This window comes from Trachinotus anak, unplaced genomic scaffold (assembly GCF_046630095.1).
Source record: "Trachinotus anak isolate AG129_WGS33_773 ecotype Australia unplaced genomic scaffold, CSIRO_AGI_Tana_v1 ptg000013l, whole genome shotgun sequence".
Lineage (NCBI taxonomy): Eukaryota > Metazoa > Chordata > Actinopteri > Carangiformes > Carangidae > Trachinotus > Trachinotus anak.
This window is the reverse complement of record NW_027273864.1, coordinates 4236520-4256074: the sequence shown is the minus strand read 5'-3', so window position 1 is coordinate 4256074 and position 19555 is coordinate 4236520. Positions and strand designations below refer to the sequence as shown.

Genomic DNA, 19555 nt, shown 5'->3' with positions numbered 1-19555 from the left:
TACATGCACTTTATTTGAACTTTCTGTATTAGGTGTACAGCTGTCTCGTACAATCTAAGATCTGTTTGTTACTTCTGTGCGTGTCAGTTCCTACAATGCAACTGAGCTGAAAAGAAATTAAAAAGAAAGAGCAAAATATAAATAAATGAATGAATAAATGTGTGTATGAATAAAATATAAATGATCAAATCCAGTTGAACATCAGCAAATTAAAATGTCTTTGTAATATACGCTATGTACGAAGAATTAATTAATGCTGTTTGGAAAAAGTGAATTTTGTGGTTTTGAAAATGTATTGCACACAAGAGGAAACGTGGGAGGAATTAACCTACATGAACATATGTGGAGTGTTTTACTGCTGTTAAACTGAATCCACTGTTGCTGGGCTGACGAGCTCCTCTCAACACTGTCCTCTGCTGGACACCAGGGACACCTGCACCACTGTTTTCAAATTTGACTGTCATGTGAAGCCTTGTTACTGCTGTTTGTGAGAAATAACATTGAGTTAATAAGAATATGGCAAATTCTACAATCCCTGGACTTTTAAAAACAGCCCAGTGATAGTCAGAAATACAACATTCAAAAGAAACTCAGTTCTTTTTGTAAATACAATTTCTGCAAAATGGTGATTATACGGTTCTGCTAATTTAGATAAAATTATATCTACTTTTTCTGCTGCTGCTAAATAATAATGATGATTTATATTCATTTTGCAGTGAAGTGCCTCCAGGTGTAGTTGAACTAATGTCTGTAACCTCACCTGTTATAGCTATAATAAATCCTGCCTGCAGGAAAGAAATAGCATTAATTTCAAGTGTCATTAAACCTCTAGAAAGGATCATGACAGATGGAGCCATTCCCACTCGGTTCATCTAGACTGTTGCATACGCTAATTCCACATCTAACTTTCACCCACACATCTTAGTTAAAAACTCTTCCACCTGAAGATGAACCCTTTTACGATCTTTGTATCCCAGGTCAATTGGGGATTGTAGCCTTGTTCACAGACATCCACAGCAGATGTGGACTTTTTGGTATCTGCATCATAGACTGCATATAAAAATGGATGTAGACTCTGGGTCGGAAAAGTGAAGCCATTATGTGGTCCGACTGGTTGCAAAAAGAAGAACGATTGTATAGTCTATTTTTTCTATAAGTCTATAGAAAAATGACTCTACTTCTCCCTTGATTTATTGCATCAGTAAACTTTTTACTAATGAGTTAATGGGCTCAGTCTCTAGTTTCAAGTCTTCTTCAATATAACATGATGTTCATTTTTTAAATTATTGTCCTATTTAGAGGGAAATAGACCATAAAGCAGGGTCTGCATTAGGGCGGGGCTACGTTGTGATTGACAGACTGTACCACACACGGCGACCTGCCTGATAACCAGGATAGAGTACAGAGCAGGTCAGATCCACCCTCACTCTTCCTCAGCTCCACCTTCTCATCCATATATGGTTTCTTCTGGTTTAAAAAAAAACAAGATGGTGAGTTCACAAATCAGTGGGTGTTGCCATTGTTACCCATTGGTTTGTCACATGGTCTGTATCAATATGCAAATTTTTTATTCAGCTCAATCCTATTTTATATAGTATTACCAGCTGGTTTGGTTTTAGAGCAGTCAACCATTCGCCAGGCTGTGTCCAGCCCAGTTTAGATGAAACCACGCCCACTTGTGCATGACAAAAGCCTTGCCAGATCGGCAGAAGGCCTAACCCTAACATTTACCTATCTACTGTGTATGTTTTCATTTAAAGTTTCTCTTGCTCCTTGCTTGGTGGGAAAAGGGACAGACTCTGTTGGAGCGTAGTGCCCTTAGCCACCCAGGTGAATAATCACCTGCTGCTGCTGTTACTGTTGAGTTGATCCCATTGTGTAAGAACCATTGTTATAAACATTTATGTCCCTCTATCTGCTGAATATTTTAAGTGTTGTGTAATGGAGAACAAATGAAAGTGTACAGCAGGGGCTTGGAAGATACCTGTGGAATGAGTCCTGCAAATTAGATGGTAATTTAGTGTTTCTCATCTGTTCAGTCTGTATCGTTATGACATGTCTTTGCTATACGTGGTATTTTTTATTCAACCGACATTTACTATTAGGTGGTTTATCGACACACAGGAACTTACTGATATGGATATTAAATGAAAACATTCTGAATTTAACAAAGATGGACAAAAACAAGTAAATATCGATGACACTGTTTCATTGAAAACCAACAAAAGCACATTCCTGAATAAAGGTACGATACAACTTCAAGGTTTTTCTTTTCATTGCATATTTGCATCACTTGCCATCTGTTTGTGATTCTTCCCCCCACTTCTTCTGTACAGCTCTCACCTACCAGAGGATGAGTGCAGACGAGTGCAGAGCTGGCAGGAGCTCAGAGGAGGAACAGGGAGTGAAGAAAATAACCTGAAAGAGGGGCTGTGGGTGGGGGTTAACTACACTGTAGACAGAGGGCTGCAGGAGCTTTAAACCCATGCAAAAATATACTTGGCAACTTGAACGGTGAGACACACTTCATGCACTGGCAAACCTGCACTCCAGTGAGAATAAACACATGATGAAACGTGTAATGGGAAATGGAATTAGCTGCTCATTAGAAGGTGTTTACAGAGGCAAACCTTTGATTTGTTGCAAGTTGGAGACATTTGTCTCCATTTCCTCTGTGTCAGACCTCATGTGTTCAAATTGCCATTTACCACGATGTCTCATAAAGCATGTGTCACACCTACAGATAGAATTTATAACAGCATTTTGCTGCCAAATCAGTGGTACATCAGTGCAGTGATTAATCTGGCAGAGATGTGATCTGAGAGATTGATGCTGGTGCAGGAAAGAAGAAAAATGTGGAGTAAAAATAGCCCTGTCTGCCCTCATGAAGGTTTCCTCACAGGCTCAGCCCTTGTTGTCACGGAGGTTCAACCTGCAACCTGACAAAGGTTTGCCTGACAGAATTTGTACTACAGAGGATTAATCAAGACTAACAGAATAGAAATAAGTCCATTGTCTGATGAAGACTGAGATCATATAAAAATCTGTGAAAATATTAGGGTAGGGATGACTCAGCGGCTCCACTGGTTTGGACTAGTCCCTATTGACTGTACTGAAATCGGCACCTGCTCAGTAGGTCTGGTGTGGTGCTCACTGATGCCATGTGGTCTGGCTGGTAGTCAGAGGAGCAGGCAGCAGAGGTTAGAAAATCAACACATTTGTATGACCTCCGCACAAATGTGAGGAAAAATGTATTGTGCACAGATACAGTAGATGGGCTGCAACAGGAGGAAGTTTTGAGATCTAATTTACGTCATCACGTCACACTGTAAACGTCCCTTCAGCCTTCTCTGCTTAAAGTCCCTCTCATGTGCACAAGGACACACATACGTGTGCATGCAGGTGACACAACACACATTTCTGCCAATGTTTTACTACACTTCTATCCACAGGTGGTATTAACATGCCAAGGAACACAGCAGTGTGACAACAAAAGACAGAGAAGAAGAAGACTGACAGCATGTAAACATGGACGTAAACAATGATGGGTATAAAATACTTCAAAATTCAGCTTTGCACATTATTATTTATGAGGAAGGACGTGCATTTAAAGGGTTTGTTGGACCTCAAAGTGTTTCTAGGAGCTGCTACTTCAGCCTTTTTGTCGACTGACAATGACACAGACAGAACTGATGTGTCACACACTACTGATTCACTAAGACACAGCAAAGTACAACAAAGACAGAATGAATTGCTCAGAAAGATTTGACAGATGTCTAAAGACAGTAGGTCTTGGTTTTTGTCATTCCTTTGTATATAGGTTTCTCCCTTCATTTACTTTCAACACTCTTTCTTCATCCATCTCAGTAAACCCTTCACCCGCAGGCAAACCTGCCCTCTGCCCCATGTTTCTTTTAATCAGCACTCCCTCCCACCTCCAGCTACAAACGACATCTGTTCTTGAAAGCCCGCAGTCAGAACTATAGCCTGCCAGACGTCCAGAGAACTCCTGGTCCTACCAGTGGATGGTGGTAATTAGTGTCAGCTAGCCTAATTAATATCAGATCTCCTGGACAAGGTAGAGCCCTGAAGAAACCACACACACTGTTCCTGCTGCATCAGCCAGCATGCATGCACACACACACACATGCACACACACACACACACACCTCCAGCCTTCTGTAGGAAGCTGCAGTTAATAAATATTCTGCAGTGACAAAGGAAAATGTAAAAGTGTGTGCAAATTATTATCAACACCATTGTTGTGGATTGAACAGCAACACAGCCAGTTTATGTCTGACATGAGTAGTAATCTTTACAGGAAAATCTGTCTTCAAATTCTCAGCCTCTTTGTTCACACACTACAACAAACTAAGGACAAAACCTCCATGTCACTGGGCACAAAGCATTGCAAAGCGCCAAGTGTTTCAGACCAACACAGTTGTCAATGATCCCTTTTCCCATCCTGCAGTGCCACACACAGGTCATAATTTCAGCTTGCACGTACTAAAAATCTCCTCTACAGATCACCATGACATTTACAGAACACATTAACACATTTCACTCTTAAGAGGATCAACCTGAACCTTGAAACATTAGACTCCATTATTTTTCCCTTAGCAACACCGAGGACAGATTTTAACACCACACAGTAAAAACCAGAGTGTCAATTTAACTCAGAGAGTTCAATTTAACCCTGTGTCAGATAACATTTGGTCCCACTCGAAATTAGAGTAAAATTTAGTCTATGGCCAGTGTCAGCTTTTCAGAGTTAAATTTACTCAATTCAGTGTCAAAATTAACAAATGTTAATGTGTATAACAATGTATAAAAATATTTAACACTGTGGTTTGTTCACACTCGTCAGAGTAATATAATTACACTTTATAGAGCTAATTTGACTCAAAATCTAGTTTAAAAATGATACTCTAATGTGTAATAATATTTAATTTTTATTTTTTATTTTTTACATCTAGGTCATATGATGCTATTTTACTATGATGCTATATTACTGAATTGCAGTGATCTAACCTATCAAATGGAAATAAACACAAACATAGAAGGTTACAGTAACAGCATTTATTATTAAGTCTTTTTCATTTCAATGTCAATGAATTAACATTACACACCATTACCCATACTTGCCTTGACTACAATGTCAGTTTTAATATAACATTTTTACAACACAGTGCTATAATGCTCACCAGAGAAAGCAACAAAGAGCGCTGCGTCATTCACCCCATATAACATTTGTATGTCAAAAGGCCTGGGTTAATGCAGGTTCATTGTTTGATCTCAATGGATAATAACACACCATTCTTGCTCGCAACTCTGCAACTCTGGGAGTTTCCTTTGTTTCCCCAACATCAATGTTGTTAATGGTTGTTTGCAGGAAAGTGAAAAAGTTGGTCAGGGAAGAAATGTATGACGTACCAAAGACATAACGGGCCTTAAAGAGTTCGTCAAGGGCTCCCACTGAACCTGTCGCCTTACATGGAAGTGCATGCTTGTCAATCACAATGAAGAAGGCGTGAATGCTACTTCTCGTGGGTCCCTGAGCAAGAAGGTAGGGCTGACTGCTTTGGGTGATGTTGTCTAGATGCTACTGTACAGTGGTTCCAGCCTACAACAAAACACATTCACCAGCAGTATTCACTGACCAACCTGTGACAGTAAATCAGATCACCTCAAACTGTGCATGAAATTGAGTATATTTTAAACAACTGTTCAACATACCTTTAGGAATCTGATGAGGTGATCTACAGCTCGAGATGCAGACATCTTTCCGGGCGTCTTTCGTCCTTGCGCAGATGGTGGTAGCAGATGTAGCAGCAGCAGCAAGATAGCAGACATGTCACTGTCCCAGCCTACAGACCAACAAACATCAGGTTAACATTATGCCACAAATACATTAAATTGGCACAATTACCTATGTAACCAACAATGGTGATTAAAAACAGTCCCAGTCGCACCATTCTCAACTTCAGCTGCTGACTCAGCGAGCTCTGTGGTGGGTACAAGTCCATGGCTTTCCTTTACAACTTTTGCTTGGGCCACCTTTCCAAGAATTTGTTTGCAGTGACCTCACCGAACAGGAGTCTAAAAATCTTGTTCTATCGGTAATGCAAAATTACAGTGCATAGAAAGGAGTGATGACGGACACTGCATGCTGCATGGGATATTTCAGTGATTCAACTAATGAAAATGTCTTACCAGTCCTGGTGTGTTCAGAAACCGTGGGAAGACTGAGAAGACATCTGCTGCTTTCTTTTCATCGTTGACCACTGAATGACGATAAATGAAGGTAGCTTTCATCTTCTCACGGACAGTGCCTTCATCAGCAGAGTGATTCAAAACAGCAATAGCTGCTTCCACATCCTCATCAGACAACACTTTGTCAGCGGTGAAGGGTCTGGGTTGCCCATAGCCTGGCCCACCAACTTAAGACAGAACATAATTTTATTGACCCCTGCCTACACATTTCATCAGTATCATATGAAACTGATAAGTTAACTTGCTTTTGGAAGATTTGCTAACTGAGGCGCATCTTTCCTCTGCAGTTTTTCTTTGAATGGTCTTCAGCTGCCATGCAAGTGTTGGGATCGCAAGCCATGAGTTCTGAGAAGAACAATGGAGAGGCCTACAAGCCACTCCAAGGCCTGAGTGTCAAACCATGCATCCTGAAGGGAACAATAGAGAGGCCCGCGTGCTTCTCCTGAAGCCTGACTCGAGCTATGCCTCGTGGGGAGAACAAAGGCGTGAACTACATTTCCCTCCAGGCTATGGGCCAAAACCACCCCCACAATTCACATCACAAGCTGATGTCTGGGCAGAGACACAGTTAGTGTAGCGTGTTGTATTGTTGCTATTGACTTATAAGTGCTGCAGATCCTGTTGTTTAGATCGTTCACTGTGATCAGCTTAATAAGCCAAATATCACTAGTTAAAGGACCAATATCCGACCAGACGAGCTCGGTTCTCTGGCTCCGTTATTGTGTAGTGATGTTGTGGTGATTATTAACTGTGGTGACGATCTCTTGTGGACTCTTTCCTCTCTTCACCTCTATTCTACCTCTTTCCTCCCAATCACACACCTCATCTACACCTCTCTCACGTTCAGGCCCGAGAGTGTGGTCGCGTCATACACGTAAGGCTCAAGGCCCCTCCCACTGTTCTCGTGTTCACGCCACTCACACTCTGCGGCCAGCCGCCATCTTGGCTCTAGCGAGTACCTCACTCTGCCGCCATCTTGGTTCCTACTGACACGTCACTCACGTGACCTCGTCACATCCTCTCTCTCTCACACACACACACACACACGGTTGTACATATGTGTTTTGCCTGTAATCATCTAGTTAGTAACCAATGTTTGTTTTAGTTATAGTTGAATTGTAATTGGTTTAATATTAAGTAATGTTATTTTGAATAATTATTACTCTTATTAATAAATCCTGTTATAATTTAACTAGTCGTTGTCTGTGATTATTGTGACTATATTTGTGATAACAGCTGGATTCACAACAGTCAGTGCTCGAATTTACCCTTCAACCAACCTTCTGAGACTGTATTCTGAGCCATCAATTTGGTCATTGGTCCCTGGTGACAGGGTGGTGCCCCGAGGTTACTACTTGTAGTAAACATTTATATATATATATTGGTGATTATCACTGATAATCATTAATATGATAAGCCAATAACCAAATTGCTCCTACCTGTGCCCCAACACAAGATATCCTGAACCGCTCTCTGGATCATAGTAATGTTCCTATGTAATTAAATACATGCAGACTGACTATGCCTTCAACATTTCTAAGAGCCATTATGTGTTTAATGCTGTAAGGACCCTTTTATTTACATATCCATGTTGTGAATATGGGTCTTCCAGATATGGAAACAGAGCAACTATTCCCTGTGCATACATCATTCTGACAGTTTTAGGGGGGGGGTGTCCTAATGTATGAATTCAGTGATGACCGTCACTCAATTGGCATTGGACATCACAATTAAAAACAATCCAATATTAACAATGTTTCTTTATAGCCTACATGTATGATTCTTACCCATGTGTTTCTGTCATCTCAGCAGCAAGTATGTTTATCATCTGTCTTCTGGTGGCATCTGTCAGAGATTTGGTTTTTGCATACTCTTGCATGATGTGTTCACCACCAGGCTTTGTTGTTAGGATTTTTTCAATCAACTTAAATTGAAATAAAATATGCAATCAGAAAATTTTAAACCATACATAAGACTGGAAAATGATTACATAAAAACACTCCCCATTAAATGGAACAACTTCCAGATCAGACTTAATAACAGTTTCCACTACCCACCGCTTTTGCCTCATAGTTTATGTGGCATGGCCTTTTGGGTTGACTTCCTTCGGCTGCGGCTGCTTCTTCAGGACAAAATCAAAGAGTCAGCTAAGTAGAGTAAGCCTCATGTCTTCACAACATGCTGATGAGTTGAAGCTGAAGTCAATAGGTCATTCTCATCCATTTTAATGCACAGCAGAAACAATTATTAACTTAGATAGTGCAATGGTTTTATGATGAATTAGGTTTATTAACAAAGTAAAAAGTTATGATATTGTTTCGTCCTGATGTACTAACCAACCTTCTTTCATGAGAACACGTAGCAGCATATTCTGTTAAAATAAACAAAGAGAAAAAAATAACAACTTAATGACTGATACAAAATTATTTTAACACACATGCTTCAATACAGTTGCTGCAAAACTATGACACGAACTATAAAATTATACTAAAATAAAAAAGTACTGTGGGTCCTGTACATTTGCTATACTGTTTACAGGTCTATGTCTATAGTACGAGCAAACATAAACAACAACCACACTAATATATATATTAGCTTAGCTGCTACCAGGGTATGGCTAACAACAACAACTACATATTAACACACCCTCAACAAAGGATAAACTGGCCAACTTCCCTTATTCACTGACCCTCTAATTAATCTTTGTGACTGATTTACTGTTTGCTTACCTGCAATAAACACAGACATTGTGCAGCACATTGTGAGTAACCTGCTTCATTTGCACTATTAACAATTTACTATTTCCTGCTGACAGAGAGCGACCACAAACCACAAACTCCCTCTTATGGTGAAACTCCATAACTAATTCAACAGTTAACAATGCCCATGCATTTCACTTTGGGCCACAATAAATGTAAATAAATAGAGCATATAAACAAATTACATGATTAACATTAGCATTAAATGTTAAACTGAATAATACACAAAGGGTTTCATACAGTAAAATAAACAAATATGTAGGGGGTTTTCTTTTTAAGCCACTATTCTCACTGTAACTTATATTAAATGGAAAATACACATTACTCACAAAATAAGGGGTGAAACAATGAAATCTAAATCAGCATATTCCTTTGGCATTTGGCTTAAAACAGTGTAAACCAGGTGAGTTCACTTAATGGACACGGAGGTAACTTTACTAACTTCTTCCCAAAGTTCGCATAGCATGGAAGCTAATTAGCGATTAGCTTTACTAGTGATTAGCATACTAATAAACAATAATTTGGTTGATAAAACGTTGCCATAAGACAGGCAGCACGTATTCTTATCTCAGCAGCATTCAGAAAAAATACGTAGTTAACATGTTATATAGGTGCAGCTTAACTCAGTGAGAAGATGTCCAACTTCTCAACTGTTAGCATGTAACTACTCGACAATATCATCAAACAGAAGGGTACATGTTGCCAATATGCCCTCAATCAACATCAATGAAACTATAAAACCGTGTTTAGTTGAAATATAGTTATTAAACGATGCTGCCAACAAGGGAACGTTAACGTTACCCGACTGTGGCACCACACCGGAGAAAAGACTGTGTGCAGACTGGTGCGGAACCATGGCTCCGTAGAGCTGAACTTTTCACTGCATGTCTGCAGAATTTTACACTGACTTTAACTCTACTGTTAGAGCAGGTTTACCCTCCATATAGTTGTAAATACTCTGTCTGAGTTAAAATAGGTTGACTCTGAAATACTGCTATCGTATTCAGTCATTTCTAGCACTGATGCAGAGCCTCGTGTGTGTGTGTGTGTGTGTGTGTGTGTGTGTGTGTGTGCAGCACAGTTAATTATCTGTGCTGTTTGACAAAGAAAAGGGAAACTTTCCTTATTCAACTGAATTCACTCCAATTAAAGAAGTTGCACTGAGGGAGAAAACTACTCACCTCACCTCACTGTCTCTCTGGTTAACTACTGTATCAGGACCCACCTGCTTGTCTGACTGGTCCGTCTGTCAGACCTTCCAGCCGGCTTCCCAGCAAGATGTCTGTCTGTTTTTTCCACCTCATGGAGCTGATGGTTGTATTAAACACCCCCAATATAATTTTGTTTCATTTCTATATTTTCTTGCAGGAGCCTTTTAGTTTCATGTTGTCTATTTTTTGGTCGTACTTCAAGAACTCACTTAACTAGTTGGTAAAGTGCATTCATTGTGGTATTCATTGGGAAATGCTAATTTTTGCATTGTGTGTTAGCTGTCTGCTTGTCTGGCCCTGTGGCATTCTTGCCTCCATCTATCCATCTGTCTTTCTCATTTCACTTATCTGTCAGTGTCTGGAATTCACAGGGGCAGACAACACTGCAATCGAACAGCTCTCTCTGTATCATCTGCTTACAAAGTCAGTGTAATGGAACTGTTTACATATCAAAACAGTGTGCAGCAGAGAAACCAAGCACAGTGGCTTTTTTACCATTAATTCACCACTCTTTGTTCTTTCTTTCCTTGCAGCCATCTGTCTGAACCCCAACACTCAGCACTCGTTCTCCTTTCATCTCTGTCTCAAAAGCCAGGACTGTATTATTCATTATGAAAATTGACTTGGTTGGTTGATGTGGGCTTACATACACACACCTAATTCATTCCTTTTTAGTTTAAGGAGCAAGAGCAACATTTGAGGTGATGAATAAAGTGACACTGTATCGGTGGAACCTTTTTTTTGGCTATGGTCTGGTGTCTGATTGGCGATGTTTTTTGTGTTCTAGACACTGTATCGTGCTGCTCTGATTAATTGTCATAAAGCACATGTTGAGATAGATCAATGAATAATTTTCACCTGTAAAGTTGAATTGGACAAATCTCTTGTTGTGATCAATACAGCTCCTAGATGACAGTTTAAATAACCACATCACTTACTGAATATGTGGCCTATGCTCCTGTGATACAGCAAATGCAATAGTTTACCATACGACAGTGTGAGGCACCAAAGATGGTGCTCTTACCAGCTCAAAAATCTGTCGCCCAGATGATGTGCATAATTTGACGTCTTTGTTTTCATCACAAATCGGCCAACACAAGCACAAAAATCTGTCTCACAGATGGGCTGATTTGATGAGTGCATTGTGAATTCTCACTGGTGGCATGTTTTTGAACGGCAATAGTCAATGCACAAGATGAATGTAAAACCGTTCAAAGAGTAGCCCGCGTCTTTGCCGCTTTCATTTCACCCTGAGCCAAAGCAAACACCAGAGATGCAGGGGAGAGCCACTGTTACTGAAAATATCCCCACTGTCTGTATCGGAGGTGGTGCAGCTGTTGAGAGAGAATAGAGGTCTCAGCAGGGCTGAAAGGCAGGAGGAGGTGTATTTATCCTCCTGCTGAGAGCACAGCTATTCAGCAGCGCTTCATCTCTCACTGCGCTGCTCGGTCCAAAGGGGAGACTCCCCCTTCTGTTTCAAACTGCAGGGAAAATCTCATTTGGCTGATTGAGATGACCTCAGTGATCCTGGCAGTCTGAGAGCTTCATGTGTGCTTCTGTAGTCACAGAGGCAGTTTTGTAATAGATTGCACTGAAAACAACCAAATGCACATAAAAGTTACATACTGTGCCTATAGAGTGGCAGGAACACGGGAATACCCTGCTCTGTGCTGTTAATTACTGAAAAGGCTTTCAACATGTGCTATTTGATTTTCTGCATGTGTGTCTGCATGTCTGTAATGTACTGTGTAAAAATCACATGACCACTCTTTCCATGTAGTTATTCACATTTTCCTCATTCACTGCAGATTCATGTGGAAGAATTGTCCTTCGCCAATTGTTCAGCTTATCAGTGTCAGACAATATATATTCTGTTAATAATAAACTAATAAACATTTATATCATATCAAATCTATCTATCTCTGTTAATATGTAACTTAATGATCAGATTATAGTAAGGTATGTAGTGTATGCTACAGGTTGTTTGCTGTGATCAGGTGGAGCCAGTCGCAGCTGTGCCCTGCTGCTGCCTAATCGATGGGGTAAAGCAGCATTGGAGGTGACCCTTTATCTTTACTGACAATATTATATCACATATTCTAGACATTTTTGCATAAGAAACATATACACCTCTGTTGAAACAGAAATGAATAGAATAAAGTTCTTAGAAAACATTTTCTGACTGACAACAAATCCCATGGAAATACTGAAACTGATGTCTTAAATCAGTTTTTCAAAACAAAATTTCTGTAGGCACGAGTTCCAATAGTTACATGATATTTAGTATAAATAAGATTCTGCAATTCATCCATATGTTTTTATTGATTTTATTGAGAGATTGATTATGTACAAGGAAAGGTATGGGCTGAAATGAGTGATTCTGAGTATAGTAATAAACAGTAAGAAGAAAAACCCGACATTCCCCCATGAGCAAGCACTTGGCGACAGTGGCAAGGAAAAACTTCCTTTTAACGGGAAGAAACCTTGAGCAGGACCGGGCTCTGGGTGGGCGGCCACTGCCTCGACCGGTTGGGTAGCGAGAGAGAGAGACAGAGACAGAGAGAGAGAGAGAGTTGGAGACAGAGACAGACAGAGAGAGAGAGCGAGACAGTCAGAGAGAGAGACAGAGATGGAGAGAGTGTCAGAGCGAGACAGGGAAAAAAGAGATAGAGACATAGTTGGAGAGAGACAGTGTGAAAGAGACAGATGGACAGAGAGAGAGAAAGTCAGAGACAGAGACGGGAAAAAAGAGACAGAGACATAGTTGGAGAGAGACAGTGTGAGAGAGACAGAGATGGACAGAGAGGCAGAGTAAGAGAGAGAGCGTGTCAGAGCGAGAGAAAGAGAGAGAGCGAGTCAGAGAAAGAGAGATGAAGAGAGAAATACAGTCAAAAAGAGAGACAGTCAGAAAGAGAGAGACAGAGTCAGAGAGAGACAGAGTTGGAGATGCAGCGAAACACAGAGTTGGAGAGAGAGACAGAGAGAGACAGAGTCAGAGGGAAAGGGAGAGTCAGAAAGAGCAAGACAGAAAGAAAGAGAGACATAGAGTCAGTCAGAGAGAGCGAGACAGAGTAAGAGAGGGACGGACAGAGTCAGAGAGAGAAAGAGAGACCGAGACAAAGAGAGAGAGACAGAGTCAGACAGAGAGAGACGAAGAGAGAGAGATGGTCAGAAAGACAGATGGTCAGCAAAACAGAGTTGGAGAGAGAGAGACAATCAGAGAGAGAGACAGAGACAGACAGTCAGAGAGAGACGGAGTCAGAGAGAAAGGGAGAGAGAGAGAGCAAGACAGAGTAAGAGAGAGAGAGACACATAGTCAGAGAGAGATAGACAGTGAGAGAGAGCAAGAGAGACAGAGACGGACAGAGAGTCAGAGAGAAAGAGACAGATAAAGAGAGAGAGACAATCACAAAAGAGAGAGAGACAGAGTCAGAGAGAGCGAGACAGACGAAGAGAAAGACACACATAGTCAAAGAAAAAAAAGAATGAGATGGGGAGAGAGAAGGAGAGAGACAGACAGACAGAGCGAGAGAGAGTCGGAGAAAGAAAGAGAGACAGAGACATAGAGAGAGAGAAAGAATGAGAGAGAGAGAGAGTCAGAGGGAAAGGGAGAGTCAGAAAGAGCAAGACAGAAAGAAAGAGAGACAGAGTCAGTCAGAGAGAGCGAGACAGAGTAAGAGAGAGACGGACAGAGTCGAAGAGAGAGAGACGAAGAGAGAGAGATGGTCAGAAAGACAGAGTCGGAGAGAGAGAGACAGACAGTCAGAGAGAGACGGAGTCAGAGAGAAAGGGAGAGAGAGAGAGCAAGACAGAGTAAGAGAGACACATAGTCAGAGAGAGATAGTGAGAGAGAGCAAGAGAGACAGAGACGGAAAGAGAGAGTCAGAGAGAAAGAGACAGATAAAGAGAGAGAGACAATCAGAAAGAGAGAGAGAGACAGAGTCAGAGAGAGCGAGACAGATGAAGAGAGAGACACATAGTCAGAGAAAAAAGAATGAGATGGGGAGAGAGAAGGAGAGAGACAGACAGACAGACAGAGCGAGAGAGTCGGAGAAAGAAAGAGAGAGACAGAGACATAGAGAGAGAAAGAATGAGACGGAGAGAGAGTCAGAGTGAGAGAGACAGACAGAGCAAGAAGGAGTTAGAGAAAGAAAGAGAGAGAGTGAGTGAGAGACAGTAAGTAAGAGAGAAAGACAGATGAGAGACGGAGTCGGAGAGAGAGAGAGAGACAGAGTCAGAAAGAGAGCAAGACAGTGTAAGAGAAAAAGAGAGACAGTCAGAGAGAGAGACATAATCAGAGAGTGAAAGAATGAGATGGAGAGAGGGTCAGTGTGAGCGAGTCAGAGAGAGAGACAGTCAGAAAGACAGAGTCAGAGAGATTGAGAGACAGAGACAGACAGTCAGAGAGAGAGATGGAGTCAGAGAGAAAGGGAGAGAGAGAGTGAGAGACAGTAAGAAAGAGAGAGACAGACATGGAGAAAGTCAGAGACAGAGAGAGAGATAGAGAAAGAGAGTCGGAGATGGAGTGAAAGACAGTCAGAGAGAGAGAGTGTCGGAGAGAAAGAGAGAGAGACGGTCAGAGAGAGTGAGACAAAATCAGAGACAGAAGGAATGAGACAGAGAGAGAGTCAGAGTGCGAGAGAGAAGGAATGAGAGACAGACAGAGCGAGAAAGAAAGAGAGACAGAGTGAGTGAGATAGTGTAAGAAAGAGAGAGCAGGAGAAAGAGACAGAGTAAGAGAGAGAGAGACACATAGAAGGAGACAGAGTAAGAAAGAGAGAGAGACGGAGAGAGTGAGAGTAAGAGTCAGAGAGAGAGAGAGACAGAGCTGAAGTAAAGAGAACAATGCAAATACAGTGTGTACCTGGTGGGTAGCATGACATGACTGTACATATTAAGCTACTCAGAATCACAAGTTTGGTATTATCATTACATGATGATGTTTTCTATCTGATGGATTGGTGGGGTCCAGAGGTGAAGATTGTACCCGCAAACGCTTATACCTAATGACATCAACAGGATGTGTTAAATGTGGACATGTGTATCTCGAATGTGTAACGTGTGACAAACCCAAGTTGTCTTTACCCTTCGCTACACAACCTTGTCTACTAAAGAGTGTACTGTGAGCATCCCCTGCTGACGTGTTTACTATCGGCCTTGCCCTCGCTCTTTCAATCCACAGAATCCTGGGCTTTTCTACTACCTTGTTTACAGTGACCCATTCTTTGATACTCTCTGCTTCCTGGATCTTAGCTACTGTACACTGTGTCTTGGTGTTCTCTGGTCCTGATAACTTTGGTTTTGCAGTCCATGTTGTGGTCTTTTCAGGTCCTGTGGTCTTAAGTGCTGGAGGCTGTGTCGTGGTCTTCTCTGGTCCTGGGACCTTAGTTTTTGTAGTCCCGGTTGTCGTACTTGTTGGTCCCAGGACATTAGCTGTTGCACGTTGTGTACTCGCTGGTCCTGTGTCCTTAGGTTTTGTCAGTCGTGTCCTGGTCCTGTCTTGTCCTGGGATCTTAGGTTTTGGAGGCCCTGTTGTGGTACTCACTGGTCCCAGGACATTAGTTGTTGTAGGTTGTGTCGTGATACTCGCTGGTCCTGTGTCCTTAAGTGTTGTCGGTCGTGTCCTGGTCTGTCCTGGTCCTGGGACCTTAGTTTTTGTAGTCCCGGTTGTCGTACTTGTTGGTCCCAGGATATTAGCTGTTGCACGTTGTGTACTCGCTGGTCCTGTGTCCTTAGGTTTTGTCAGTCGTGTCCTGGTCCTGTCTTGTCCTGGGACCTTAGGTTTTGGAGGCCCTGTTGTGGTACTCACTGGTCCCAGGACATTAGTTGTTGTAGGTTGTGTCGTGATACTCGCTGGTCCTGTGTCCTTAAGTGTTGTCGGTCGTGTCCTGGTCTGTCCTGGTCCTGGGACCTTAGGTTTTGGAGGCTCTCTCATGGTACTCGCTGGTCCCAGGACATTACCTGTTGTTCGTTGTGTCGTGGTACTCACTGGTCCTGTGTCCTTATGTGTTGTTGGTCGTGTCCTGGTCATGTCTGGTCCTGGGACCTTAGGTTTTGTAGGCCCTGTTGTTGTACTTGCTGGTCCCGGGACATTAGTTATTGTGCCTTTTGTCTTGCTACTGGCTGGTCCTTTGTCCTTATGTATTGTCAGTCGTGTCCTGGTCCTGTCTGATCCTGTGTCCTTAAGTGTTGTCACTTGTGTTCTGGTCATGTCTGGTCCTGGGACCTTAGGTTTTCTAGGCCCTGTTGTCATACTCGCTGGTCCCGGGACATTAGCTGTTGTGCGTTGTGTCATGGTCCTGTCTGGTCCTGTGTCTTTATGTGTTGTCAGTCGTGTCCTGGTCCTGTCTGCTCCTGGAACCTTAGGCTTTGTGGGCTCTGTCGTGGTACTTGCTGGTCCCAGGAGCTTAGATGTTGTAGGTCGTGTTCTGGTGCCCTGTTCTGATTTTCTTGCCACATTGGATTGTGGTGCTGAAATGTCTTTCGATGAGGACGGTGTAGGCCGATGTTTTTCGGACACGTCAGTGGGTCCTTTATTCCCTTCCTGCCTAGGTACTCTCACTGGCTGTTTTACCATTCGGGGGGGTGGTCTTGGTGTTGGATGACTGGAAGATGAAGAGGGTTTACAACCTGTTTTTGACAATTGAGGTCTAGCAGCTTTTTTTGTTCTCCCCTGAGGAGCAACTTTTGTGGTTGCCGTAGTTGTCCTTTTTGAAGAATGTTGTGTTTTTGTGGTCTTTGTTGTTTCCATCCTATTTCTGAAGAATTTTTTCTCTGAAAAAGATATTCACAAAGTAAAGTTGTTAGTCAAAAATAGAAATAAATGTATTTTAATCCAGTACATTTATTTACATTTATTTAACTCTATGTTATTATCAGCAATGTCTTAATCTCTTCTTATTTTCCTTCACCCTCCTTGGGGTCATTTTTGACCAGCTTTTTCTTTTTTTAAATGCCCATTAGAAAAAAGTTACATCTGTGGTGTTATGGTAGTATTTATGAGCTGTTTATGCAGAGAAATACACAGTAAATGTTACCAAACCATAATGAATAACAAATATGACAACAAAACAAAAATAATAGTCATAAAATCTTACAATAAAAGTATAAAAACACTTTTTAATGTCTTTTAAATTATGGTTCATGCGAAGCGTAAACTTGAATTGAATTGTAGAGGAATATGAACAATGCATGCAGCAAATATGATGCTATACACACCAACCACTCTCTCTTTCAATCACACACAACAGAACTGTGTATACACACACAAACACACACACATACACATCTCCTGTCCCCCGCTGTACAGCAGTATATATGGTGGCGCTTTCTCACGCATTGTTTCTCACATCTCACACCACACTTGGCACACACACATTCAGGACTTGCAACTTTGTAAACTTTTATGTTGTTAATAATTTGGGAACCGCTTTTTTCTCACACAGGTGTTGAATGTTTTCTCTGTGAGTGAGGGGTCAGAGGTTACTATAAGGGCAACCTGTCTGAGGCCTCACCCACATCTCATTCAGGATGTGCAGTTCTCAACAGAAAGATTCACAACACAAAAAGCTCTTGATTATATGTTTGATCATAAGGAGGATTTGGGAGAGCCGGAAGATGAACAGTTGGTCCCAGAGGTCAGAGGTCACTGTCCATTTAGACAATACATTTCAAGTAAGTTTGGAAAAATATACCATTACAATCTGGGCAGCTTGTGATGAAGGACCAGCTATATATGGAATGTGCAAATATATGCAGATATACTTTTTTCATAGGAAAGTATATATGTTAAGTTTAAACCCACAACACAACACAACAGATGTAACAATAATTGCTTATTTTAACATATATGAAAATACAGACAAGTTTTGTCTGGGAATACTTTTTTGTTTATCATTAGTCTCTCATGTTCTGATAATATATTTGCCTAAAGTCTAAAGTGCATAAAATATCAAAGTAAATACACACACACACACACACACACACACACATATATATATATATATGAATTCAAACATGGGTCAAATTTGACCCGTAATACAAAAGGTGTAAACCCCTTTCTAACACATTAGGAGAGTTAAATCCTAATTCAAGTACTCAAGTATACCAATCCTTAACATTGATTAAAATAGAGGCACATCTGTTCAGTCAGATGTGTATGACAGACAAAAAAATGCAGCTGATTATTATTATTATTGTATCGACGTGAGAAGCTTTATTCTAATGAGAAGGCTTTGCTCAAATTGTATTAATTATCCTACTGCATTTGGTGGTGTAAATCATAAAAATACCAACTTACCCCACTGCTCTTCGTGGCGAAAGCAGACATCTTTGGGATCAGCTTCATGGTTGGAGCCTCTAAAGTCTACTAACTCCGTCAAATACTCAGCTAAAAACTTGGGTGTATCGACTGGTTGTGAGAGGATTGTCGCTCTGGTAACACACTCTGTCAAGCTTTTTAGTCCGTATGGAATTAAACCCTGAGAATCCATCTTAAACGCTTTCTGAAAGTTGAATTTCTAAACGAAACGCAAATGTGTGTCTAAACACTATGTGTGTGTCTACAGTGTGCAGTTCTGTGCAGGTCTGTGCAGTTCTGTGTATGCTGTAGAATGTCTGTATAATAAGGAACTCTACTTATGATGTCATCATTTGCTGACATCACTATGAGTGAATTCTAAAGAGAGTTCTCTCCAGCAGTAGACCTCCACTACAGGGAAAAAAAACTGGAAAATAACAGACTTCCAGATGATGAACCCAGAGGAGAAACGAGTGGTTCTCCTGAGTGAAGGACCAACAACTCCTCTGGCAGCTAAATATGTCTCTGCCTGCCACAGCCTGAGGGACTCACAACAACATCACCAAAACTACCCATGTGTACGATTACAGTCATTTTAATCATCAATAAACTGCTGTGGCAACATATTTTTGCTCATGCCAGTAAAGCTATTTCAATTTTCAGTTCCCACACAGCAGCTGACACCGAGCCAGTGTTATGCTCAGTTTTGCACCCCGAATGTTTTTTGTCACTTTCATAAATGATGATAAGTTATCAGAGGTCCATAGTTTATGAATATTTAGAATTATTTGACTGAGAAGTAGCATTCTTCATCCCTTCATCTAAACATTTCTGTAGGCAAACTCTTTTCTCTCAGTTCTAATTGGTCTATATTGAGACTTTCAAATGTGGACCACTGATTGATGTCATATTCACTCAGTCAGTATTTTGATAGTTAAGTATGTTGATTGCTCTGTTGGATTCCTCCCTCAGATTTGATTCAAAATTGCCAGGAGATTCCCATGATGCATTGA

The 19555-nt window shown here is 41.2% G+C and overlaps 1 protein-coding gene across 1 annotated transcript; it reads right to left on the bottom strand.

Annotated features, from left to right (window-relative positions):
* Positions 1–5067: 5067 nt before the first annotated feature.
* On the bottom strand, positions 5068–19235 carry LOC139631376 (proteoglycan 4-like). Its single transcript, XM_071495596.1, has 4 exons — positions 18543–19235; positions 8061–17017; positions 5737–6440; positions 5068–5623 (listed from the first exon to the last, which is right to left on the bottom strand). The coding sequence occupies exons 1-2, from the start codon at positions 18733–18735 to the stop codon at positions 15153–15155; spliced, it is 2058 nt and encodes a 685-aa protein (XP_071351697.1). The 5' UTR covers positions 18736–19235; the 3' UTR covers positions 5068–5623; positions 5737–6440; positions 8061–15152.
* Between the last annotated feature and the right edge of the window lie 320 nt (positions 19236–19555).

Excerpts from the sequence above, each read along its gene's own strand:
- LOC139631376 (XM_071495596.1), bottom strand. The coding sequence starts at position 18,735 with ATGGATTCTCAGGGTTTAATTCCATACGGACTAAAAAGCTTGACAGAG. Across the intron at positions 17,018-18,542 it reads TCGCCACGAAGAGCAGTGGG|AGAAAAAATTCTTCAGAAAT; the intron begins GTAAGTTGGTAT and ends TATCTTTTTCAG.